This window comes from Budorcas taxicolor, chromosome 19 (genome assembly GCF_023091745.1).
Source record: "Budorcas taxicolor isolate Tak-1 chromosome 19, Takin1.1, whole genome shotgun sequence".
In the NCBI taxonomy this organism is placed as follows: domain Eukaryota; kingdom Metazoa; phylum Chordata; class Mammalia; order Artiodactyla; family Bovidae; genus Budorcas; species Budorcas taxicolor.
In genome coordinates, this window is record NC_068928.1 from 34,748,895 (window position 1) to 34,774,480 (window position 25,586).

A 25,586-nucleotide genomic window follows, 5' to 3' on the forward strand; every position below is an offset into this window, starting at 1 on the left:
AAGCCCCAGTGAGAGCACACAGCTGAAGAGGCCTGGCAAAGGCTGGGGCAGGGTGGGGTGGAAGAGCGCACTCACCATCTCGTCCAGGGCGTAGCGCAAGAGGCCGTGCTCGTAGAGGATGAAGAACCGGCGCTGCCATTTCTACAACAGAACACAGAGGAGTAGGGAGGGTTCTGGCCCGCCTCCTCACGAGGAGCCCCTGCGCCTGACAGGTCTGCCTCTGAGGCCTGCTGGCAGCACAGGCTCCCACTTCCGGGGCCCCGGGGTGGAAGAGCAAGGCCTCGTCAGTCAGGACTGGGCCAGCGAGAGGCCCAAACTACCCAGCATGTCTCCAGTTACTGAGGCTGAAAAAGCTGCCTGGTCTGTTTCAATTTGCGAGCTCCTCCTGAGCAGGAGCCATGCCCAGATCAACTTTCTCTATTCTTCATGTACCGAGTACAGAGCTTATTACAATACGTGTGAATTCATGATTTGTTGAATTACCTGACCTGATTATGGGATAACCTGAGAATTGCTAGGCACTGATTCCCCACTTCTGGAAAATCTGGAAAAGTGATATAAAAGGGTTGTTCCAGTGAGCCACAGGGAGTGTGAGAAAGGGGAAAGTGAGCCAGGCTCCAAGATTCACTGAGGAGGAGAGCAGTAACAAAAGTCAAAACTGAGAAGGGGCAACCAGTGGGAATGGTTCTGATATCCAGGGAGGGACTGACCAGAAAAAGGGGCCCCTCCCTGCCCTCTACCCAAAGGCCAGGCCACTGGGGCTGATGGAGGCCCAATGGCACTGACATGGGGGGTAGAGAGGCCCTCCTTTTGAATGTGTGGGGGCAGGGGGCATGTCTAGAACATGAGACTGTTGGGCCCCAAATCTCAGGGCTCGTCATGAAGACCCATAATCTATCTTCAACATTTCCACAAGTCCAACAAAATTCATACTTCTTACTGGCAATAAGGCCACAAGAATGAACTAAAATATCATGGCTCTTTAGTTTGGACCAGAATTATATCATTTATAATAATGAATTTCCCATCAGAAGCTGGAAAAGACAATTCTATTGCCATTTAGTGACCTAAATATGAAATAGGAGAAAGGGCTGCCCCCCAGTTACTGCAGCCACTGAACACAGTAGCTCCATGGTCTTCATGTTTGGGCGGCAGGCACAGGGCACTCACGTGGCCTTGCAAGAGGACCTGCAGAAGGCTGGGCCACCTGGGCCCTTCCCGAGAAATATTCCCAAGGCTCCTGTGCATTGTTTTTAAAATTAAAACCCATTCCAGAGAAGGCCTGAAGACCCCAGATACAAGGCATGTTCTATGGGTACCACGGCCCCATCCCAGTGTGTGACACTCAGGCTGGGGCAGCAGAGACCCAGAGTGGGGGAAGAGGCCCTCCAGAATCAGGGGATGGCAGGTGTGGGCGGCAGTTCCCAGAGGAGCATGCGTGGAAGAGGAAAGCGAGCTTTAACTGGAGCCAAATCCAAGGGGACCTCTGACAGAGGAATAAGCACTGACTGGGGTGCTGCTGGTCTGACATCTCCCTGCTCCTCTCACACCTGCCTGAGCAGCATCCTGTGTTCAGCAGAACCCGCCCCCCAGGGGCTGGGTGCCCAGCAGAGATGGGACAGAAGCCAAGTGGGCCCTGGAGGCCGCCTCCCTTCACTCGTGCTCATCTGCTGAGCCCCCAGCTGGGGAGGAACGGAGGGGAAGCGGGGGCTGCAGGAGCAGGACCCCAGCACTGAAGGAACAGGGAGCCTCAAGAGCACAATGCAGACATGTGCTGAACTGTCCGATGACCTCTGCCATTTACCTGTTTCTAGAGCTGACTCACAGAACAGGCAGCATTCTTTTGAATGAAGGGCGAGGTGCAACTATGTGTAACTGAGGCTGTTCCTGTGGGCTCTGCAAGCTCACTGAGTAAGGGTTTCCTTTGGATCCTACCACCCTAGGACCCACAGCTCACTTCCCTCCTCCCATGGTCCATCTGCCTCAGAGCGCCCTCTCTGGTGAGTCCTCCCCCAAGAATGCACTCTGAAGTCCTTACCCGAGACCGGTGCACTGGGTTGTCGAAGTCCGTCCCATCTGGAGCCAGGAGCAGCCAGCCGCCGTAAATGGGCTTTGCCTAGAAGAGAGAAGGAGGGCCGGTCATCAGTGGCCTTGGACGCTGGAAGAGAATCCACCTCTACTCCAAGCCCTCCATGCATGCACCCACTCCCAGCAGGAGACACACTGGGGAGCCAGAGGCTCCAGCAGGCCTGGAGCACCCGCTATGGAGACAGGAACATGAAACCCAGCGGGAGACCAGACAAACGGAGAACACAAGACTCCTAGGAGCAGACACCGCCCCGCAAGCTCCTGATCAAGCCACCAGGGTCACGTTCGTCATCACCACGGGAGCTGCAGGCACCAGGGAGAGCCTGTGACCAGCACGGCCAAAGGCCCTCGTCCTGAGGGCACAAAGCCTGGGAGCAGAGACACTGCTTCAGCCGTCGCCACGAGCGTGGCCAGAGAATCGCCAACTTGCCGGCTGCATGACCTTGCTGAAAACCTTTCCAGTTTCATCTTCACGTGCAAAAGTGAGTGTGGCAACAGCTGCATCTGCACCTCACGAATCTTACGTGAGGATTGATGAAACATGGCCCAGCACAGGAAAGAAAACCGCAAGGCTGCTGGGAAAGCAGTCTGACAGTTCCTCAGGTTACACTTAGAATCCCTATGGCCCAGAATTCCACTCCTAGGTGTACACATACCCAAGAAAACTGAAAGCAAGTGCTCAAGTAAAAACCTGGATGTGAATGTTCACAGCAGCACTATTCACAATTGTCAAAAGGTAGAGACAACCCCAGTGGCCATCAGCAGATGGAAAATGTGGCCCATCCATTCAACGGAACGGCATCCAGCGATATAAAGGCATGAAGCGCTGACACGCTCGCTGCAACACGGCTGAACCTTAAAGACCTTATGCTAAGTCAAGAAGACAAACACAAATGACCGCAAATTACACGATTCCGCTTATACGAAAGGTGCAGAATCAGGAAATCCGCAGAAAGAGGGGGCAGATGAGTGGCTACCAGGATGTCGAGGGAGCAGAAATGGGGAGTGGCTGATAACAGGTGTGGGGTTTCTTTGGGGGTGATGAAAATGCTCTGGAATCAGACAGGGGCGTCATTATGCTAAAAATCACTAAATCGTGTGCTTTAAAAGGGCTTCCCTGGTGGCCCTGCCAATGAAATGACAGAGAACTCTCCCGTCGAGAATTCTTGACAGGAGAATTCTGTCAATGCAGGAGACCCGGGTTTGATTCCTGGTCCAGGAAGATCCCTTAGAGAAGGAAATGGCAACCCACTCCATATTCTTGCCTGGAGAATGCCAAGGACAGAGGAGCCTGGCAGGCTGCAGTCCGTGGGGTCACAAAAGAGTTGGATACGACTTAGCGACTGAAAAACAAATGCTTTAGAAGACTGAATTTTATGGTATGTCAATTATCTCAAAAATTGTTTAAGAGGGGGAAAAATAGCCTGAGTACAGTGTCTGGCCTAAAAAGCCTAAATAAATGATGGCTGGTTTTGTATTTCTTACATCCAAAGAGTGCCCCCTCCCCTGAGAGCCTGGCAGTGGAGTTCAACAGGAGTTAAAGGATGAGGACACTCAGACTCCACCTCCCTTTTCGGCCACACCAGACTTGAGAAAGGGCAGCTGAGGCACAAACAGCAAAACAAATCAAAACCCAAACCTTCCACCTGCTGTTTACACATAGACTACCCCAGGGAGAGCCTTAGGGTCCTCTCAGCATGCGCTTTACTCATCATTTCCAAATTGGGAGGCCCTGTCACATCACCTCATTTTGAAAAGCTGTAGAATCTGTGACTCGCAGAGGGGAGGTCAATTGCCAGAGGTCACAGAGCATGTGGGGTGAGCATATCTAGGCTCCCACAGGGGCCTGAAACCCAGGGAAAGCACTGGCTTCTCCCCGTGAACAGAAAGAGGGGTTTCGGGCATGGGGTATGGAGTAGGCTGAAGGAAGGAAGCAAGGCTGGCTTTGATGAAACATGGGAGTGGGTGCTGGCAGGGAACCAGGAGTTAGAGGGACATGGCCCAGAAGGACCGTGGAGTATGTGGGATGAAATACTGCCTGGGAAAGCAGAAGCAAAGAGAACCGAGGTCTGTTTTCTCAGCAAGCACCAGAGGCACCCAGCCGTCCCCCAGGCAGACAAGCACACTCGGCCTCTCTCTGCCCCACTGGGAGATGCACACACAGGACAGCCGGGTTGGCGCTGGGGGCTGACCCCTTGTACCTCAGCCAGGTGACTCCCCACCATGGCCACGGGTGCAGGTCTCTGGCCTGCGAAATCAGGAGGTTAGAGCCCAAGGCCATGTCTCCTCAGTTTCTGTCTGGCTTCCATCACATACCACCCTCCCCTTTTCTGGCTCCAGGGCTTTGGGGTGACCACAATGTCAGCTACACCTCCCTGTCCTTTCCTCAAAACGGCAGTGAGAGACATGGGCTTGGCCAGGTCCCTCAGAACCTGGCCTGCAAGCAGTATCATTATTCGCTCCACAAACATCTCCTCGGCAACCCTACCAGCACCCACCTCACCTGGTGTGACTTCCTTATGCGAATCACCCCAAAGCAGACCCCACCCGGTGAGTAGGGCGTCCTGAAAGGTGGGAAGGCTGGGCCAGAGGAGGGCACAGGGCAAGAGACAAGGGCTCCAGCAGCCCGGGAAGTGGGCAGTGTTCTGCAGGAGTGTTTACCAAGGCAAACCCTACTGACAAACGGCAGACGGGGCTGCCCAGGACAGAGGGGATGGATGGGCTGTGGGGGGTGACGGCTACAGGACACAGGGTTCCTTTTGGGAGGATGAAAGCGTTCTAAAACTGACTGTGATAATAGCTGCACATCTCTGGGAATACATTAAATCACTGAACTGCACAGTTTAAATAAGTCAACTATATATGGTATGTGAGTTTCATCTCAATAAAGCTATTAAAAAAAACATCATTTACCAAGGCCTATGTCAGGCAGTGGGGAAGCAGAGATAAATAAGAAACTGCTCCCCCTCCATGGGTTCACAGTCCACAGCAAGCAAACCGGGAACAAATGACGTGTGAGGAGGCAGTGGTTGGGGAGGGGAGCACTGGTGATCATGGGCACGGCCAAAGCGGAGATGGAGGCAGGAGCCTGTCCACCAGTGGGGCTGGTTCAGCTGCCGCCCTCCCTCAACTCGTCAGCGCCTCTCACTGAGGGCTCCAGACCTGGAACCCCTTCCACAAGCCTGGAGAGCCGCACCCGGGGACACACGCTCTGAGCCTCCTGCTCCTCAGGGAACCTCAAGCTAGACATGCCCACCTGCCCTCGGTCCAAAGAAGGGTGCCCCAGACATGCAGCTGCTGCCCTCACTGTTTCTCAGAGGGCCTAGAAATGGCAACAGCCAACCTGGCCATGCTGGTGAGTCCAGAAGCGCCACGCACAGCCTGTCCCCACAGGAGAGGTTTACAAGCCACAAGCCAGAGGTTTGTAGGGCAGCATCCCTCCTGTTCTTGCCTCACCTCCTCTGGAAGCCCCAAGTGACCTGACATACAGGCTCTGGTGACCCCAAAGGCAGCTGGCACAGGAAGTGGGCTCTAGAAACTCCTAGTGGCCTGTAGTTTTGTTGCTGTTTTCTGCCTGGGTGATGGGTTTACTTTAAGGGGCAGGGGGACAGGAGAAGCAGGTAACTCTTCTTGATACTGAGGGCCCAGAGGATGGGACTTTGGGAGTTCTGTTTCAAGCAGGCCACTGGGAGTAAGCCCACTGGTCCAGTCCCTGTGCAAAAGTCACCATTCGGGACCACCCGCCGGGCCTCTCTCCCTTCCATTAAACTCAGCCCCGCCTCACACACCAATAAACCAGAGGCTGCACTTCCGCTGACCTCTGGGAAGAGGCTGCTTGCTGGTGGCTGTGGCATCCTCCTCAGCCCAAAGCCCTTTCGAAATTGCTCACTTGACATTTCTGCTTCGAGATGGGGTGGATGTAACGTCCCTATGCCTCCCACTAAGCACAAATAAAAGCCTGGACACTGTATGTTAGACAAAACTAAGGAGACTTCAAAAGCGGGAGAGAAGACTGCACAGGGGCTGGGCGCTCAGGAGCCGAGGCACCGCTGGGAGGTGTGCAGCCTGGGTTTCTTTTGGCCTCACTGTCCCAGATCGGGGTCTGAAGGAGAGGCCACATGGAAGCGCCAACAGGCACAGACAGAAAAAGCCTCAGGAGAGGCTCTCCCTAGTCGAAGAACCAGGGAAGGGACAACTTGGCAAAACAGAGAACTCTTCCAGAGTAACCAGCCTACCCCAGTCGGACAGAGGAGACACTGCCACACTCCCACCCTCCCCCAGCAGAGGCCAGACTTCCAGAGACTTCCTACTCAGTAGGCGAGGTGTGGGACAACAGGCAGGGGCCCAGGACTGCCCTGCCCACCCAGCAGTAAAGGTCCCCTCCCTCTCCCTGCTATCCGAGGAGGACACCTGAGGGGCTGAACCCCACCCCCTACGGCAGCAACCACGCACCTCCTGCCTCAAGTGTCCACGGAGCCCGGTGAGGAGCCAGACTCCTACCTCCACTGAGAGGCAGGAGGCAGAGCCCTGCTTCCCGTTGGGCAGTGCTAGAAAAACCCGACTGAAAGAGAGAGGTCAAACACAGCCCAAAGTCACCTGGCATGACACAAAACTGTCCAGGTTGAAAAACCACCATGATACCAAGAACCAGGAAGGTCGATGCCAACACCAGGATGTCAGGCATGTCAGAATTATCTGCTGGAGGTTTAAAGCAGCCATGCTACATGGTTCAACAAGAAATTATGAACATGCTTGGAATAAATGAAAACAGAGAGAGCCTGAGCAAAGAAACAGAAGCTCCAAGAGCCAGGTGAAAATTCTCAAACTGAAAAATACAATAGCTAAATCAAAAGCTCAATGGATGGGCTCAAAAAGCAGAAAGATGGGAACAATGGAATGAATCAGTGAGCTGGAAAACAAGAGAAGAGAAATCGCACAGACAACACAGAGAAAACAGACTGAAAAATAAGAGAACAGAGTCTTAGGGACCTGTGGGAACAGAAGACCTAATATCTGTGTCGTCAGAATCCTGGAAGGAGAGAAGGGTTAAAATACTAGCACTTCCCTGGTGGTCCAGTGGCTCGATTCTGAGCTCCCAATGCAGGGGGCCCAGCTTCGATCCCTGGTCAGGGAACTAGATCCCACTCGCCGCACCAAGAGCTACCATGCTGCAGCGAAGATCGAGGACCCCACGTGGTGCAACGAAGACTCAGCACAGCAAAACAAGTACTTCCTAAAAGTACTGCTTACAATCATTAAAAAAAATGAAATACCGGACCTCCCTGCTGGTTCAGCAGATAAGAATCCATCTGCCAATGCAGGAAACGTGGGTTTGATACCTGGTCTGGGAAGATTCTACATGCCACAGGGCAACTAAGACCGCGCTCCATAACTACTGAGTCCACGTGCTGCAGCTGCGCACCCAGAGCCGTTGCTCTACAGCAAGAGAAGCACAGTAACGAGAAGCCCAAGCACTGCACGGAAGAGCAGCCCCCGCTGGCCGCAACCAGAGGAAGCCGGGGCGCAGCACCCAAGACCCAGTGCAGCCATAAGCAAGTAACCAAACATCCAACTACCACATAACCCAGGCGCCGCATTCCTGGACACATTCCAGAGAAATAAAAGCTTACACTTCACAAAAACTGTATGTGAGTGGTTACTGTCTCTTTATTTGTAAAGGGCCAAGAAAAACCTGGAAGCGATGCAGATGTCCTTCAGCGAATGAGTGGTTAATCCATGCACACTCTGGAATACTACTGAGCAATTAAAAGGAAACAACTGGTGATATACGCAACTTGGATGAGTCTCCAGAGAATTAGGGTGAGTGGAAAAGTCAACCCTGAGGTTACATGATGTTCGACTCCACTGACACAACATGCCTGAAATGTGGAATTTCTAGACATGGAGACAGACTTGCAGCTGCTAGGAGTTAAGGAGGCAGCAGAGGTAAGAGAACAGGAGGACTGTGACGATGTCCTGTAATTTTATTAATATAAGATGCAGCCACTGGGGGAAACTGGGTAAAGAATACACAGGATCTCTCCGGATTGTATCTCACAACTGCGTGCAAAACTACAATGATCTCAAAATAATAATTTTAATTAAAAAATAAAAAACCGAAAACCTATTACTTTAGGATACTTGCTCCACTCACACAGGCATATGCCCCCCAGAAGAGGACCCACTGCAACCCAACAGCAAAGAGGCTTAGCCATGAAGGCTTCTGCTTCTGCAGTTCACAGGGGCCAGCCCCAGGCCAAGCAGCCTGCCATGGCTTCAGCTTCTCCTGAGGCCACAGGCACACGCAGTTTCTGAAGGCTGTCGACTGGACCACGTGAGCTTCTTCGTCCCCTTCCCCCTGCACCACCCTCCCGGGGCAGGCCTGGGTTCCATCGGGCCAAGTGGGCAGGGCGGGCTGCAGGCAGGGAAGGAGCAGGCACCCAGCCTGCCTTACAGAACATCACCCAGCTGCCACCCTGATGCTGCCCAGACACATCCAGGACTCTGGACACAGCTGCCCAATCACAACCAGCCCTACGGCGTCCAGGCATTACCTGCTGGGCTCTCAGCTCCACAGGGCCCATCTGAGGCTCAGAGAAAGGAGATGTATGTGACAGACTTCTGACAGGCTGCGAAGCTCGCTATTCTGTCCCCTCAGATTCACCTGCCCCAGAGCGCAAGGGACCCTGAGAAAAGCAGACACAGAAATGCGGTACCACCTTCCCACCCCTGTCATCCTAAAGGCCCCCCACAAGCATCTCTCCTCTATGGGCAGGAGTAACCCATTGTCTCTACGCAGGTCCCTTCAAGTAGAGTAACAAACCCAGAGCCAGCTGCTTACCAAGAACTTACTGGGACTCCCCTCCTGCAAGCTGTGCCCATACTTACACCTCCTATGAACAGAAAACTGTCTTCTGGCCTCGGGGCTCTACACACATGGGCCTCTGCAGAGAGGAAACCCCACTCTGCAGCAACACCCTGCTTACCCCCAGGCCCTTCTCCAAGCCCCCCGCCATCTCCAGCCCTTCTGCTTTCACATCCCACCTTTGTTCAGCAAGGTGCCCACTGCAAAGTAGGGCCACCTGACGTGTGAGTCAGTGGACACACTGAGGCAGCACTCAGCTGCTCCCCACTTGTCCTCCAGGTGCTGCTGCAAGGCCTCTGAGCCAGGACAGGGTGAGCCCAGGCCACACCTCTTCCTTCCACACACGGAGCCCAGTCACCGGGAGGAACCTATCCATCCCCAACACTGAGGGACAAGCTGACCGCTGAGGAGCACGTGGACAGGCTGGCCTCCAACTGTCCTCCCTTTCCTGAATCCAATCCCCACCAACACCGCGTGCGCCAGAGTGGCCCCGACAGAAAGCAGAGATGACGCAGGAAAGACGGCATTCTCAGAGGAGCCAGGCGGCCACATGAGAAGAGAACTCGTCTCCCTGCTCCTCCCTGGTAATCCCACAGCCAGACACGGAGCCTAAAGAGACAACACAGACCAGCAAACCAGTGCTGGTTTGGAGCTCAAACCAAACCGGGGGCGGGGCTTAGGGCCAGCAGTGCTCAGGAGAACGAGCCCCAGAGTGGACCTGGCGCGCGAGACGGCCCCAGAACAGCGTGGAAGGGAGGGCCGTAGAGAGTATCCAAGGCCAGCCCGGAGGGGACCCCAGGATGCCTGACTCAGGCGGGACAAAGCACGAGAACCCCACAAAGGCACCCTCACACAAGGCTGGACATGTCAACTCCAAGCACCAGCCTCATGAAAGTTGTTCAAGGAGAGCGGTCCCACACAGCCTTGAAGACAGACCCATACTGTGGGGGCCAGCGTCCCAGCTCAGGGGCACTCCTGGGCCGAGCTGGAGGATGAGGAGTTGCACAGGGGCCGGAGGTGAGGATCTAGTGAACGCTCCGAGGATGGGGTGTTTGTAGACTGAAGCTAAGTGCTTCTGAGGCTGGCTCCCTGCTCCTCTTTTCCCCAAGAGTTTTTGTGGAAACGTTTCCATGCGCTCATAGCAAACAGGCTTTTCGATATTTTCTGCATTTCTATTCCAAAAGGAGAAATGATGCCTGGGTAGCAGCTGTCTGGCTATCTTTATGAGCATGTAAATCACAGGAGATTGTGAGGTCGCCTGTCTTTTCTGGGACGTGTGGAGGTAAGTCAGTAACACGAAATGTAGGCACACATCCAGGTCAGTCTGAAGCCTCACCCTCGCCTTGTCCCGGCCACCTGAGAAAGAACACTCCATCTGGGCAGACCGCAGAGGGAGGCCTGTCCCACCTGCCTGACCCACACCTCAGTCAGCACACACCTCCACAAGCCAGTAGAGCAAGACCCCAGGAGCATGGGCTTCTCACTTACAGCAAACCTACTGGGGCAACCAGGTCAGCCATCCCTGCAGATCCCACCTCAGGCTTCTCCTCCCAACACCACGCGGGCCACTGTGCTGGGATTCGTCTCTAAGACACGTCCAAGGGTCTGAAGCCCTCAGCAGAGAACACTGTCCTGCTGCTTTACAGCTATTCCGTTCTAGATCCACACTACACTCCTCCACATGGGCACACCTGCCGGCATGAGCTTCCCGGGCATGCCATCCACCTCTGAGAGCCAGCAGAGGGCCATCGGCCACTGCCAAGACGAGCACAGTTGCGGGGCAGCCCCTGCACCAGATTCAACACCATCAGGACCCAGGGTGAGAGAAAGCGTGGCTTCTGAGAAAGGGGAGCCACGAGGTGAGTGGCCCTAAGGACGCACGCTGCATCGAGTGGGCGCGTGGGCAGGCTTTCCGAAATGCCCTCCAATCTGCTCTGCTACCCAGCCATCCTACTCCCCAGTGCCAACAGTCAACACCCACGACTTACAAGGCAGGTCACTGCTCCAGGCACTTCACTCACGCACTCCGTACCACTCTTCCTCATCTCACATACAAGGAAACCGCAGTGTCTCAGCAAGTGTGAGTCAAGGCTACCTGGCCCCATATCATGCCTCTAACCTCTGGACGCACAGAGGCGAGGGCGGGACAAGGCCCTGGCTGGGACAAGGCGAGGGCGAGGCCACATCAGTGAGCCACTCCCAGGAGTAAAAGCTGGCGCCACCCCAGCAGGATGCACAACCCTAGTGGGTATTCTCCTTGAGGGTCTAGTCCTGACCTCGTCACTAGGGCCTCCCCAGATATCCCTCCACCTGAGGCCTGGGATCTGCGTGGAGTCCTGATTCGTGGTCTCTGTAAGGAGCTCACCACAGGATGGACCACCACAAGCCACCCTCCATGGAGCTGTCCACCCGGCATGGCCAGGCACCAAGGGCCGTGAAGGGGTTTAGGGAGCAGACAGAGGCCATGGGGCTCTTCCTCGGAAGGAGGAGTCTTTCCTATCTGTGCACACAAAGGCAGAAGTGCGAGCATAGGCTCCCACCTCCACCCAGAAAAAGCAGAGCCTCACAAGTAGAGCAACTCTATCCATTTAGCATCCAAACTGGGACACTCTGGGAAATGAGCAGGGAGCCTACTAATTACACCAGGACACATGGCCCTAAAGAAAGAAACTTACAAGAAAGGCAGTTTACACATTCCTGCTGCCAAAAGTCAGGTTGCAAAGACAACACAGCCACTGAGAATACCTACAATGAGACAAAGACGCAAAACCTGGAGCTAAGGGTAAGGTCCTCGGCAGCAGGGAGCAGAGAGGAAGGATGGGGAAGAGACCTCCGAGAGGAGCAAGCACAGGCCAACGGCAGAGATGGAGGTCAGGGAGGCCGGCTGGCATGTGAGCAGCCCCACGCTCCCCCTAGAAGCGGCAGAGCCTCTCGCACAGTGCCGCCCCCTCCCTGGGAGCACGTTACAGAGCGGGGTTCCCAGGGGTGGGGGGGGCACATCCAAACTGCCACGCGGCTGGAGCCTCTGGGGCCCTCCTCCAGAGCTCTAAGTCCGAGAATCCTCTGACAGTCCCACCCTTCGGCCAAATCAGAAGTAGCACTGGACGGAGGCAAAGACAATAAATACTTGATGAAACAATCACCCTAACGCCAACTGCTCTCAGCATAGAACACATCCACGCTGCTGCCACACACCTGACCACAGCTGAGCCCCAAGCTGTGTGTGCAGATGTGCACACGTGGGTGCGACACGGTGAGGCCAATGCCATGGCAGTCCAGCACGCTCCTGGGGACCTGGGGTAACTAGGATGGCGCAGAGGACGGAGGTGGAATCTGCAGTGTTAGCTACACATGGGCAGCAAATGCCAAGCCAAAAATGACAGAAATACAGGAAACAAAGATGTCAAATAATGGTTTGGCAAAATGTGGGCTGGGCTTCCCTGGTGGCTCCTTTCCTGGCAAAAACCCTGCCTGCCGAGCAGAAGATGTGGGCTTCATCCCTGGGTTGGGAAGATTCTCTGGAGAAGAGAATGGCTTCCCACTCCAGTCTTCTTGCCTGGAAAAATCCCACGGACCGAGGAGCCTGGCAGGCTATATATAGTCCATGGGGTCGCAAAAGAGTTGGACACGACTTATCGACCAAACAACAAGAAGCAGAAACCAAAACTGAGACGGGGATAATAATGGCTTTAGGTTATTTTTGTAACAACTTACTTTTTTGAGGCATAATTCACACACTATACAACTCCTCTGTTGTACAATAGGTGTAAAATTCAATACAAATCCAGGTTTGTATTGCACCCATTGCTACCATCACGTCTAGAGCAGCTTCGTCGCCATGGAAAAGCAGCCCTGTGCGCTTCAGCTGCCATTCCCGCACTCTCCCCCGGGGTCCCCAGCGGCCACCAAGCTGCTTTATGTCGTCACAAAGTTGCCTAATAGGGATGTTTCACACGAACGGAATCAGGTAACACGTGGTCTTTAGAGCCTGACTTCTCTCACTGAGTGTATGTTTTCTAAGCTCAGCTGTGCCATATTGGGTGCTTGTCTCTCTCCTTTTCATGGCCAAATAATATTCCATTGTGTGGACGGACCACATTCGTTTACTGATGATACTGGGGTTGTTTCCCCCTTTTGGTGACCGTTTTTAAAAATCCTTTAGGAGAGATCAAAGAAGTAAGCAACAGCTGTCTAACTGACCCCAAGCCCCTTGGCAATTGGCTCCCAGCAGCTTCCCCACACCTCACCATTCAGGGGTGCACCAGCGTCTCCCTGCATCGCCTGGCCTTCAGCTCCCATGGCCCCCTACCCCAGGACACTGAAGCCCCAGCTTAGCTCCTGCTCAACACGATCTTCATGAGGGAATGGAGGTCGGGGCGGGGGGTGGCCTTGGCTGCTCCTGCACACAGGCACAGCCCCTCCAGGTCCTTACCCTGGTCTCTTCCGCCCGCCCGTGCCACCATCTCTGCCCCTGCACCCCACTGTCCGCAGTGCTGAGGTCTGGCCTGATGAGGTGCTTCCCGGTGCAGCTCACAGCAGATCTCCACGGGACCCAGCAAAACCCCCACAAGCCAGTCTCCACCCTGAAGAGCTGAGGGGTCAGACAGATGTGTGTTCACAGCAGCACGATTCACAATAGCCAGACGCAGAACAGCCCAAGTGTCCATCTACAGACAGACATAAACAAAATGTTCTATGCCATAGAATGCAACATTCATCCAGAAACAAGCAGTACACACTGATTTCGTGTCACCGTGCGAACTCTGAAAACATGCTCGGTGCAAAAAGCCCGACAAAAGGTCACAATTTCTACAATTCCATTTTGATGAAATATCTAGAATAGGTAAATCAGTAGGGACAGAAAGCAGACTGGTGGCTGCTGAGGATGGGGGTGGGAAGTGGGATAAAGCTGCTCAGTAGTAATGGATGTTCTTTTGGTGTGATGAGATGTTTACAGAGTGCTGGTGACTTCAGCATATCGTGACGAGACGTTTACATTAGAGTGCTGGTGACTTTAGCATATTGTGACTGTGCTAAATGCAAGTGAACTGAACCCTTTAAAATTATTAATTTTACATTTCATGAATTTTACCACAAAAAAAACAAAAACTCACATACAGAGCTCACTGGATCCCAGGCCCTGAGATGGGAGGGCATGCAGCTGCCAGCCTGCTGGCCACCACCCCTCATTCCCCAGCTCAGCTTCCTGCTCACCCCTCTGCCCACACACATGCCCTGCAACTCCAGTCCATGCCCAGGCCTCCTCCCTGGACTGCAGCAGCTGGAGGAAGAGGGGAAAGGAACACTTAAAAAAAAACCCTTCCCTGTTTGGGCTTGACTAGGAGCCCGTGGCCACGGGATTTTTGGAACATGACGCCATTTGTGGCAAAGGGAGGAATGCCAGAGAATGCGTGGGACAAATTTTGGAGCCAATGGTTTTGCAGGAAAAAGTCACACCCTGTCCCTCAAAAAGCAGTGCTTCCTATAAAGTGACAGGTAGGACAGGAGAGTCTGATGAAAGGAAGTAAGGGAGAGACAGGAAATGTAACAAGTTCAGCCCAAGCCTCGCCTCCACTCCACCCTTCCCAGCACACACACACTGGCAGGGCAGCTCCCAGACACGAGGGGCCAGAGGCCACACAGGGCCAGAGATCTAAGGTCCAGAAGGCTGGCCTGAGCCCACTCAGGTCCGTTTGGGAACCCTGGGAGGAGGGTCCAGGTCAGACTGTCAGCACAAGTTCCAGGACCTCTTTCCATCTCAGTTTTCTTATCTCTAATTCATAAGGCTGCCGTGAATGTAAATGGTTAGCAGTGGCCGGGCACACAGCAATAACTGTCAGCTCTGAATCCCACCACTGCCCCAGAAAATAATCCCAGAGCACATCAACTACTCCTCCAACTAAGTATAGAAAACCACACCAGAGACGGCTATGTGGCCAGTACGCTGGCTCCATTCCCAGGTAGAAAACCCAAGCTCACAAGTTTCCAGCAGGGAAGGGAGATGTAGGGGTGAGAGTCAATGGGCTGTCTGCTGAGATGGCACCTGCCTGTTGACAAGCTAGATTGCAAACTCTCACAAGGAGCCACGTCTGCTCATTTAGACCCCACGGAAGGGTGCCCTTGGCAGAAGGCTCTACCCCCTGAAAGAGTGTGTGATCCCTAGGATGTGGGGCAGGGGTGGAGGAAGCCAGAGGACCCTCCTGCCAGCTGAGGGGAGTTATCAAAGCTGGTGACCCAAGGGCCTGGGCCAATCTCCTGCTCACTGCCCAGCGACTCAGTACTAGGCCCAGGCTGCTCTCTATGCTCCTCTGGCCTTTTCACCCAGGCCCAGTGCACGAGAGCTTGGATTCCCAGATAACTGCTCCCAGGGGCACCTGCAGGATAAGCAGCTTCTCTTAACCCTCTGCCACCTTGCTGATGGCAACTGAGACACTTCCACACAAAGTGACTTCTGAAATTGGGGCGTGCCACTGCCATTCGACTAAACAACTGCCCTTCCTGAGACTGGCAGTGTGCATTTCTCTGGGCTCGGCAGGCGCTCAGGGGTGGCTACTGCCCCGGCTGCTGGCCTCTGGAGCAGCCCACACTCTCCAATGGTAGGTCTTAGCCCAGCGTACCTGGTCTCTCCAGTTTTGTCGTTGTTGTTTTTGCCACACAGAGCAGCATGTGGGATCTTAGGTCCTTGACTAAGGGACAGAACCTGTGCCTCGTGCAATGGAAGCACAGAGTCTTAGCCACTGACCACCAGAGGAGCCCTGCCTCTTCGCTTCTTATACCCTAAAAATTCTTAAAACTGGTTCACTCGTTATAGTTGAACACGTTCTGAAAATCAAACCCACACAAGCAAACGGACTATGGTCCTTCCAATCCCTAGGGGCTGATGTGGGGCAGCTGCTAAGTGGTGCCAAGCAGCTCACAAGAGAGGGGCAGCCTGGGCTTCTGTGGTGTGGGCACCAGGTAGACAGAAAGAGTTTGATGGCAGCCATGCTGCAGAATCTCATCACAGAGGCAGGTCCCCTCTCTGGGTCACCACGTGCCCACCACACACTCAGGCGTTTACAGAGCTGAGGCTTGCTCTTTCCTGCAACCCCCATCCTCACAGGCACCCAGACATGGGTCCTGTTGCAGCCCCCATTTTCAGAGGAGGGATGCAGACACTTAGACTCTGGGTAAGTTGCTTAAGCAGCATAAGACCCAAATCCAAGCTGAAAGCCCCCGTCCTCAACCCTCCCATTCCCTTACCCGAGCACGTGTGAACTAAAAGTGGGACTGTGTCAGATTTGTAGGTCAGAGCGGTCCCCAAGCAGAAGACCCGCCAGCTGAGGTAGAGAGGCTCTGAGAGTAGCACCCAGGGGACCTGGACTCTTTCTCTGGTTCACCTGGGACTCCCAGCAGCAGCTCCCCTGCCTGGCCCCTTGAGCTGCGCACCAGGACACTGGGAGGGGAGAGAACATGGAGTCTCCCTGTTCCAACCAGGGCTTTAGGATCTGGAGTCAAGGACACAATTACTTCCTGATTGGGAATCCCTCAGGGGAAAACGTGATTCCCGTTCAAGGCTCACCAAAGGTATGGTCACTGCAACAGGCCAGCAGCCTGTCCAGGAGATGTGCAATACCACAAAGCTGAGACTTTAGGACCTGCGAAATGCTCTGCCCTTCCCATGCCCCCCACCCACTAAGGAATCCAAGTCAGGGCAAGGCCCTGTCTCTGACAGAAAGGTTAACATTTGCTTTCAGACAGAGTGGGCAAACAGAACTCTGAAAACTCCACACTGGCCTTCCTGTGACCTAGGCTGAAATGAACCTCTCTGGGTCTCAGTGGCTCCATCTGCTAACGGGGACAATCCTTCACCTGCTTGAGGATGGGGGGATCACCCAGCCCCTCAGGCCCCTTCTCCTTGGGGTAGGAATTAGAAGTCCATTAAACAGCTTCAACTTAGTTTGCAGACCTCGGCCTCCTACTGAGACCTTAACAGGTTAACAAGTCACAGTGGCCTTCCCAGGAGAAGGGAGGCCCGGCTCCTGGCCGCATATAAGCTGGCATGAGAACCAGGTGGAACACAGCCCATCCCTAGGCAGCTCAGTCTCAGGCTGATCTAACCTAAGCCTGACTGGTTCTCCATGTCCCTGCCCCACAGGCGGCCATGCTGCCCCCAGCCCTGCTCGCCTTCCCAGCTGAAGACACTGGAAGGAGGTCATGGTACTCACAACACCGGACCCAGGGCGACGCAGGCTCGGGAGGACTCCACAGGCCTGTCCACTCACCCTTACTGCAAGCTGCCCCCGCCATCCAGCACAGCACACACACCAAGCTGAGCAAGGGGAGGAAGGAGCCAGAAGGGTTACAGGCTCCAGGCAAGAATCAGGCTACGGTTTCATGTGAACTAGGATGACCCTGAGGAAACCAGCAAGTGGTTTGGAAGAGTCTAGTCCAGTCTCCAGAGACAAAATGCCAAGCTTCTGGCTCTTGCCCCCAAAGGAAATGAGAGCATCAGAGCAGTGGCGCTGGGCACTCGGGGGTCCCAGCCCAGGGCAGCTATGAGAGAGCCCAGACCACTCACAGAGCCCTCTGCTAAAATCAAAGGGAGATCTCAGGCAAAGTCTTCAAACCTGCCCCCCGTACGCTCAGAAACAAGCGGAGGTCCCACGTGTGGGAAACAGAAACAAACGGCTGAGAGGCCAAGCGCCAACCGCGTGTCGCCCAGAACCGTGTCACTTTTCCGGCTTCATACACGCTTCTGTACGAGACTCCTTTGAGTAAAAGGCTCCGCAATTTAAAGTTTGAAAACCGCTGACGTGGTTTAACCGTGTCGTCTCAGATGGGAAAGTGATGCTCAGAGAGTAAATTCTCAGGGATAAAGGAAGCCTGTTTTCTCAGATTAACTGCTTTGAAACCAGCCCCCAGCGCTTCGCACTCCCCTGTGTCCTGGCCGCCGCCCACGGCATGAGGATGGAGGCAACAAAGGCGCAGCTCCCTCTAGTCTCTCCTCCTTGGCTTAAGGCGCTTTTTTCAAGTCTAGATGGCAACTTGGTAACAACTTAAAGATAAGTATTCCAAGTCAAATTTATTTCAGCTAAACAGCATCAGGGTGCCAGTGATCTGGAGAGAGCCCAAACAAAGGCTGTTCCCCACAGCAGAGGCCCTTGGCATCCTTTCTGGAATATTAATTACCACAAAGGGATTTGGTAGCCTTCACAGGCCTGGTCAGTACTCTCCATCCATTTCGTTAGCGAACTAGACCACTCCTGAGAACAAAATGTGGGCAGTGGCTTTGGAGTTGGGAAACCGAGGCCAGGAGAACAAAGGTGACCTTTCTGGGTCACCCTGCAATGACTGTGCCAAGAATAGAACACAGGTCTTCCATTGTAGCCCTTCTGCGGGGCCAGGGAACAAGAACTCGGAAAGAAAGGTCAAGTGGCAGCTAGAACGCTGGGAAAAGCAGCTAGGATGCAGCTGCGGAGCACTGAGCAAACAGAGGGTGGTGCGGGGTGCAGGCACCCCACCTCCACGTGCCCCACCAAGCCACCCTTGGCTCTCATTCGCTCCCCACAGCATGTGTCTACTAAGCCCTGACCAGCCGGCACCCTGCTCTCCTCTGCCCTGCTGGGGCAGCAGGAACCAGAGCCCAGAGCTCTCAAATACAGTGAAAGGAGTCACCCCCCAAAAAAGTGACTTTCAAAGAAAGAACCCCCTGAAGTTGGCAAAAACACACCATGAGGGGATGCAGATAAGAGTATCAATACCCAGCTGATAACTCTTTTTGTAGCTCCAGGACTCCGAACGCAAGCTGAGGAGAAAAAATCCACAGGCACAGCCTTCCCACCCTGGACTTCCCCGGAGGGTCTCAAGAACCCAGCTGTGGGCCAGGCCACTGCAGCCAGAGCCGCCCCACTCATCACTGTAGACAACAGCCACACGTGGCCACTGAGCACTTGGAATGAGGCTAGTCTGGACCAAAGGTGCTGTAAAGGTAAAAGTGCATATATCAGCATGTTTACATGTTGAAACAGTAATTAATGTTTTAGATACATTAGGTTAAATATAATTAAAATTAATCTCACTTGTTTCTTTTTACTTTGTGGCAACCAGAAAATTTTAAATTACGTATCTGGTTTGCATTACAGTTCTACCGGACAGGGCTGGTCTAACGGGGCGGGGGCAGGGGGTGAGAGGTGGCAGTGAGTTGGGGGTTGGAAAGCTCTGTATGCTCACTCTAGAGGCCAAATCTAGCCCACTGGTTACTTTTTCTTAAGGTCCCAAGACCAAGAATGGTTTTTACATTTTCAAATGGTTATATAAGTATGTACCTAAATGCCTCAATTTTGCCTGTGGGCCTACAAAGCTGAAAATATTATCTGGCGCTTTAAGTAAGTATTTGCCAATCCCTAGACTCTGGAAACAAAACAATCAGATACTCACTCCAGAGACACTAGAAGCAGAAGGCAGGTTTGGGGGGGGGGGGGGGGGGGTGTGTGGCAGGTTTAGGGTGTGTGTGTGTCTGTATGTGTGATTCTTGAACTTTTTTTATTGAGACAAAATTCACATCACATAAAATTAACCACTTTCAACAGAATAGTTCAGTGGCGTTTAGTACTTTCATAGTGTTAGGGAAACAGCATCTCTGCCTAAGACATTTCATCACTCCAAAACAGAACCTTGATCAGGTTCTGTTCAAGGTTCTGTTCATCAGCAGCAGGTGTGCCCTGTTCCCCTCTAACCAGAACCCTTGCAACCACTAATCTGCCTTCTGTCTCTACAGATTTACCTGTTCTGGACATTTCATATAAATGGAATCATACAGTGTTTGACCTTTTGTGTCTGACTCTTTCACTTAATATCAGTTTTTGAGGGTCAATCATGTTGTAGCACGTCTCATTACTTCACTCCTTTTTTATAACTGAATGATATTGTATTGTGTGGACAGACAATAATTTCTCTGTTCATCCACTGATGCATATTTGGGTTGGTGCTACTTTCAGCTATTGTAAATAGTGCTGTTAGAAACATAGGCATAAAACTGTTTGCATACCTGTTTCCAATTCTTTTGGGTATACGCTAGGAATGGAATCGCTGAGTCACGTGCTGATTCTTTTGAGGAACTGCCCAAGCTGATTCCCACAGCAACTGTACCATTTTACATTCCCAGAAACAATGCACGAGGGCTCCAACGTCGCCACATCTTCACCACACTGAACACTTTCCCTTTTTCTTCTACAGCCATCCTGGTGGGTATGAAGTGGTACCTCACTGTGGTTTCAATTTGCATTTCCCTAATGACTAACGATATTAACCATTTTTCATGTGCTTGTTTGGTCATTTGTAAGGTCTGGGATTTCTGACACACCCTTTACCAAACTATCTACCAAGCTGAATAATCACAAATCTTCTAAAATGGGTGGGCATGAAATCTTTCCGTTGTTTCTGAGATAAATGTTAAGTCAAATAAAGAAGTTCCATACCCTGGAACATCTAAGAAAGTCACAGAACAAAGAGAAATGATGAACTGACTGGTGAAATGATTCACAAGGAGAGCAAGGCCTGGTCTACCCACCTCCATGTCTGGGATTGCCATCCCAATGCCCCAGAAGCCCCAGCACTGGAGGATGAGCGCAGCAAGGGCAGAATTAGACTGAGGGGCTGAGGGAAGACACAGCAGGGCTGAAGAACCGGGAAAGACCAAGACGAACCTCCTCTTTCTCCTGGAGAGAGACAACCCAGCCAAGGTCCCACCAACAAAACAGTGCTAGACCAGGGACTAGAACTGCAGTCTGGTGATTTCTTTCACAAAAAGCTACGCTTAATGGTGCACAAGTCAGTTGGAGAGGGAGACATCCAGCCAATGGCCACCAGGAACCCAGGCTGGGATGAGGACCTGGAAGCCAAGACCCCTGAGTTCCAGATCTGCTGCTCCCACTGACCAACAAGCCTCCCCCATCTCGTTTCACGCTACACAGCCTCGTGAGCTACTCCATTCACTCCTACGACATCAGAATTCCCACTGGGCCCCAACCCCTCCTCCAGCTCTAACCAACTACCTAAGTAGTGATTCCACCTAAGGACCACATTGGACCTCCACCTCCTTGAAGTCAAATTTACCGCTTTTTTAACTTGGGAATTCCCTACTCCCCCAAATTTACTCCAAATCTGCTATTCTCAACTGCCGTTAAAGGTACTTTTACCCAGTCAGGTTTCCTCAATTTGCACCTCTGATCGACTGCCAATGTCTTGTTCCCAGTGTCAGCACTGACCTGGAGAAGACCTTTACGGACATTTACCTGGACTTCTTCAAGAGCATCTATTAGAGCTTCTGCCTTTAACCAGAATTATTATCTTCCGACAACACAAACCCAATGGGTTAAAAAGCTAAGCACAGGTAATTCTCTGGAGGCCCAGTGGTTAGGACGCCATGCTGCTTTCACTGCCAAGGGCCCAGGTTCGATCCCCTGTCAGAGAACTAAGATTCCCACAAGCCACACAGTGTGGCCAAAAACAACCACAAACAAAGTTAAGCATAAAAATATTTGCTTACTTATATTAGAGAAAATATTAGAGGCTATTTTATAATGCTGGAAATAAAACCTTTATAAGCATGAGAGTAAAACTACAAACTATAAAGGAAAATATGGAAACCTAACTGCATTCATGTTTAAAACTACAATATAAAGGCTTCCCAGGTGGCTCAGAAGGTAAAGAATCTGCCCACAGTGTGGGAGACCTCTGTTCAATCCCTGTTCGGGAAGATTCCCTGGAGAAAGATATGGCAACCCATTCTAGTATTCTTGCCTGGAGAGTTCCATGGACAGAGAAGCCTGGCAGGCTACATACAGTCCATGAGATCACAGGGTCGGACACAACTGAGCGACTAAAGAGAAAACACCTTACATTCACTTAAACATAGTATGTAACAGGTACTGCAACTGCTGAGCTTGCGTGCTGTAGAAGCCTGCAGGCCACAAGATGACCCAAGTACCAAATTAATATCTAGAGTGGGAGTCAGCAAACCATGGCTCCAGGCCAATCCTCTCAACTGTCTGATTTTGTAAATAAAGTTTTACTGGAAACAGCCATACCCCTTAGGTTACATCTTGTCTACAGCAGCTTCACACAGTGGCGTCTGTGGTATAGTGGTAGAGCTCCATAGTAGCCACAAAGGTCTATGGCCCACAAGGCTGAAATATTTACTATCTGACCTTTTACAGAAAGTTTGTGGACTCCTGACCTAAAATATATACAGAAAACTCCTACAACTCAATGGGATGAGGGGTTGGGGGGACTTACCTGATAGAGAAATGGGGAAGTAATATGAAAATCCACAAAAGAAGCAAAATATACCCAACAAATATTATTAAAAGAGGCTTAACCTCACTGGTAACTTGGGAATTATAGAACTAAATCATTTGATAATACCCAGTCATGGCAATGATAAGATATACAATCTTTTCCAGAAGACAATTTGATGATTATCTGTAAAATATATATATATATATTTAATGCATTTTATATCAATTCACTCATTCTATTTTTACAGATCTGCCCGCAGAGAAATACTTGCACTTCTGCGTGTGCAGATGCACACACACATACCCAAAAGCAGTTAGAAAGCTGTTCACTGAAGCATTCACTATAACAACAAAACCAGTAAAGAACCTTACTGCCCAGCAATAAGGTAATGGTTAAACTATGGTACATCCCTGACCATATAAAATGCAAAACAAGTTTGGTATACATGTATGACCATGAAAATGGCTACAAGATATCATCAAGGAGAGGGAAAAAAAATTATGTGGCAGAGCAAAAATGCACACAGTTTAGGTTAAAAAAGATTTTTTTTCACTGTACTTGACTGTGTGTATGCAGAGAAATGCATAGGAGAACAACTAACGGATAAACACCTTAAAGAGGAGGTAGCCTGGATGATCCCTGATCTATCTTCCAGCCTTGACGGTCTAAAATAAGCTCGGGGCGGGAGGGCCAACAGGAAGCAAGGACTTGGGGAAGACTGATGGGAACCGATTGGCTGAGGTTTCCTAATGGAGCCACGAGGATGGGGCGGGGGGTGGAGGGCCGGATGCAGGGAGCAGAAGCTAAGGCTGTTGGCAACGGCCCTGAGTCTCCCTCCTCTTTTCAAGAGCAGTTTCTTCCTGAAAGATCCCAGGAGGTAGAAGCCTGGCGTAATCCCTCCAGGCACAAATAACCCAATCATTTCAGAAACTACCATTCCACTTGTACCCGGGAGGGCCCAGGCCTATTTCAAAACCTACATACAGTTCAACCGTGAATACACTGCACGAATAAGGTACTTTTAAATTTGCAACATCCACCCACGAATCCAATTAATAATCAGCATTTTAAAAACAGATACATTTCAAATATGCAGATTTCATTCCAGTTCAACTAAGCTTAAGAATCAGAAAACAAGCCCTTTGAGGTGTAAACACCCAATTTAAACAGCTGCCTGGAATAACTAGAAAACTCTCAGAATAACCCTTGCCAAGGCCAGAAACTTTCTAAATTCAAGTTTACTATTCTTCAGGTTGATTCTTGTTTGTTTTTTAAGCTGTAAAAGGAAAAAGTTTACTAAGATATCACGCCGTTTTTCATAACAGCCTGGTGAGGGAAGAGAGCCAGGGATTCCTGCTCCCAATTTATGGAGAAGGAAATGAAACTATACCAAGCAAACGGACTTGTTCAAGGTCACGCAGTTGCCAGTGACAGCAAGCCTAGAAGCTCGGGTCTCCTGAGTCCTGGTCCAGGACCCTCATCGTCACAGGAACTGCTTCCCCGGGAGAGAAGTCCCGGTGGAGAGAAGGGCAGGTCCCTTAGAAGCCCACCCACCACCGGGACCACCACCGGGAAACGGGTCCTGAGGTCCTGACGCTCTGACTCTGCGGCCCCGGGTGTGGAGTCTCGGTAACGGGAGTCTTTTCCTGGCCGCTGGGGACGGCGGCGGGTCCCGTGCCGTCATCCCTGCCAGGCCACCCACTCTGCAGCGAGAGAAACGGCCCGCCCCGGCCACTCGAAAGCGGCGCGCCGATGGAAGCGGCCGTGACGAGGTCAGCTCCCAGCCCCGCGCAGGGGGACCAGGGAGACCTCGAGGAGATGGGGGCCGGGGAGAAGCCGCGTGGGGGCCAGACGGCCCGGGAAGCGGGAGTGCTCGCGCCGGGCCGCAGAGCCCAGCTCCGGAGGCCGGCCGCCCGAGCAACCCCGCCCGGGCACGCGGGACGGCCCGGCGCCGCGCTGTGGGCGGGTTTCCGCCGACGAAGCCTGCGAAGCCCCCCGGGGACGAGGGACACTGCCGGGAGCGGCGACTCTGGGGGCGGGGAGGCCGCGAGCCCCTCCTGCCGGCGGCCCGGGGTCGCGCCCGGAGCGAGACCTGGACCCAGGCCGCCCCCGCCCGGAGCCACCGGCGAGAGATGAGTCGGGGGGGGGGGGGGGGGGGGCGCGGAGCCGGACGGCCGCAAGCGGCCCCGCGCTTTGTTCCCGCGCTCGGCCGGGCGCCCCGAGCCGCCGAAACGCATGAGTCACCGGGCGGCGAGCGGAGGGCGCCGCTCGTCCCGCGGGCGCCGCTTTGTCCGCCCCGCCCGCGCCGGCCGCTCACCTGCGTCAGGTCTTCGTCGTTGAGCAGATGCGACTCGCGGGGCTTGAAGCAGTTCTGACACTTGCTCTTGTTGAAGATGTTGGCCTGGAATTTCCTGCACGGGTTCTCCTTGGCCGCCGACATGGCCGGGCGCGGGCTCAGGCCGGGCGCCGCCGCATCCCCGGCCGCCGCCTCCAGCCGCGCACGCAGGCCAGAGCCTCAGAGAGCGCGCGGCCCTCGCCGCCCGCCCGCGCCGCCGCCGCCCGCCGGCCCCGGGCCCATGGACGCGGCCTCACGCGCCCGCTCCCGCTCCCACCGCCCCGCCGGTCCCCGCGCTCGGTGCCCGCACAGCCCTCGGCGCCCGCGGCCGTAGCGAAGGGGAGCGGAGCGCCGGGCGCACTCCAGGGCGGCGGGCGCGCGCGAGGAGGCGACGGGCCAGCGCGCGGGGCGGGGCAGCGCGCGGGGTGGGCCCGCGTCCCGGCACGATCGACGCCTCGTCAGACCAATGGCAGCTCCACCTCCCGGCTAACAAAGAAACCCTCTAGCCAATGGGAGTCGGGGGAGGGACAGAAGGCGGCCTGGCGCAAGGTAACTTGTGTAGGCGGAGGAAGGAGGGGAGTGGCGGGGCGTTCAGGCTTGGTGGACGGGCGCGCGGCCGCCGGGCCTGACAGCTGCGGAGGCGGAGCCTGAAGGCGGGGCGGGGCCTGTGGGAGGGGCGGGAAGGAGAGGGGCCTACCGGCCGGCTCCGCAAACAGCTCCTGCAACCTCGCGGTCGCGCGCCCACGCGGAGAGGATTAGTTTGACACCCACTGGGCGCGGGCCCCGCGTGGCGGTCAGTAAGGCTCCATACAGTTCCAAGTACTTGATATGCGCGAGACTCACAGCCTCCCCATCCACATTTTACGTGGGCGGACACTAAGGAGCGGAGAAGTTAAGGAGAGGGAGGTAGGGTTTCGAGGGGTGACTAAGAGGCGTCAGCCTGGAAGAGCTGTCAGTTCTACTGCGGGAGATTAGTGAGGGCTGACGCGATGCCAGCTACTAAGCCAGGCATTCCTG

General features: G+C 53.5%; 1 protein-coding gene across 1 annotated transcript in view; it reads right to left on the minus strand.

Moving 5' to 3' along the window:
* Positions 1-24,763, minus strand: part of MPRIP (myosin phosphatase Rho interacting protein) — a 95,044-nt gene extending 70,281 nt beyond the window's left edge. The window contains exons 1-3 of the mRNA XM_052657475.1: positions 24,552-24,763; positions 2,039-2,116; positions 76-141 (exon numbers count right to left, since the gene is read on the minus strand). Of these exons, the coding sequence (XP_052513435.1) occupies positions 76-141; positions 2,039-2,116; positions 24,552-24,674 (267 nt within the window). The 5' untranslated portion in view covers positions 24,675-24,763. The remainder of the gene's footprint in view (positions 1-75; positions 142-2,038; positions 2,117-24,551) is intronic.
* Between the last annotated feature and the right edge of the window lie 823 nt (positions 24,764-25,586).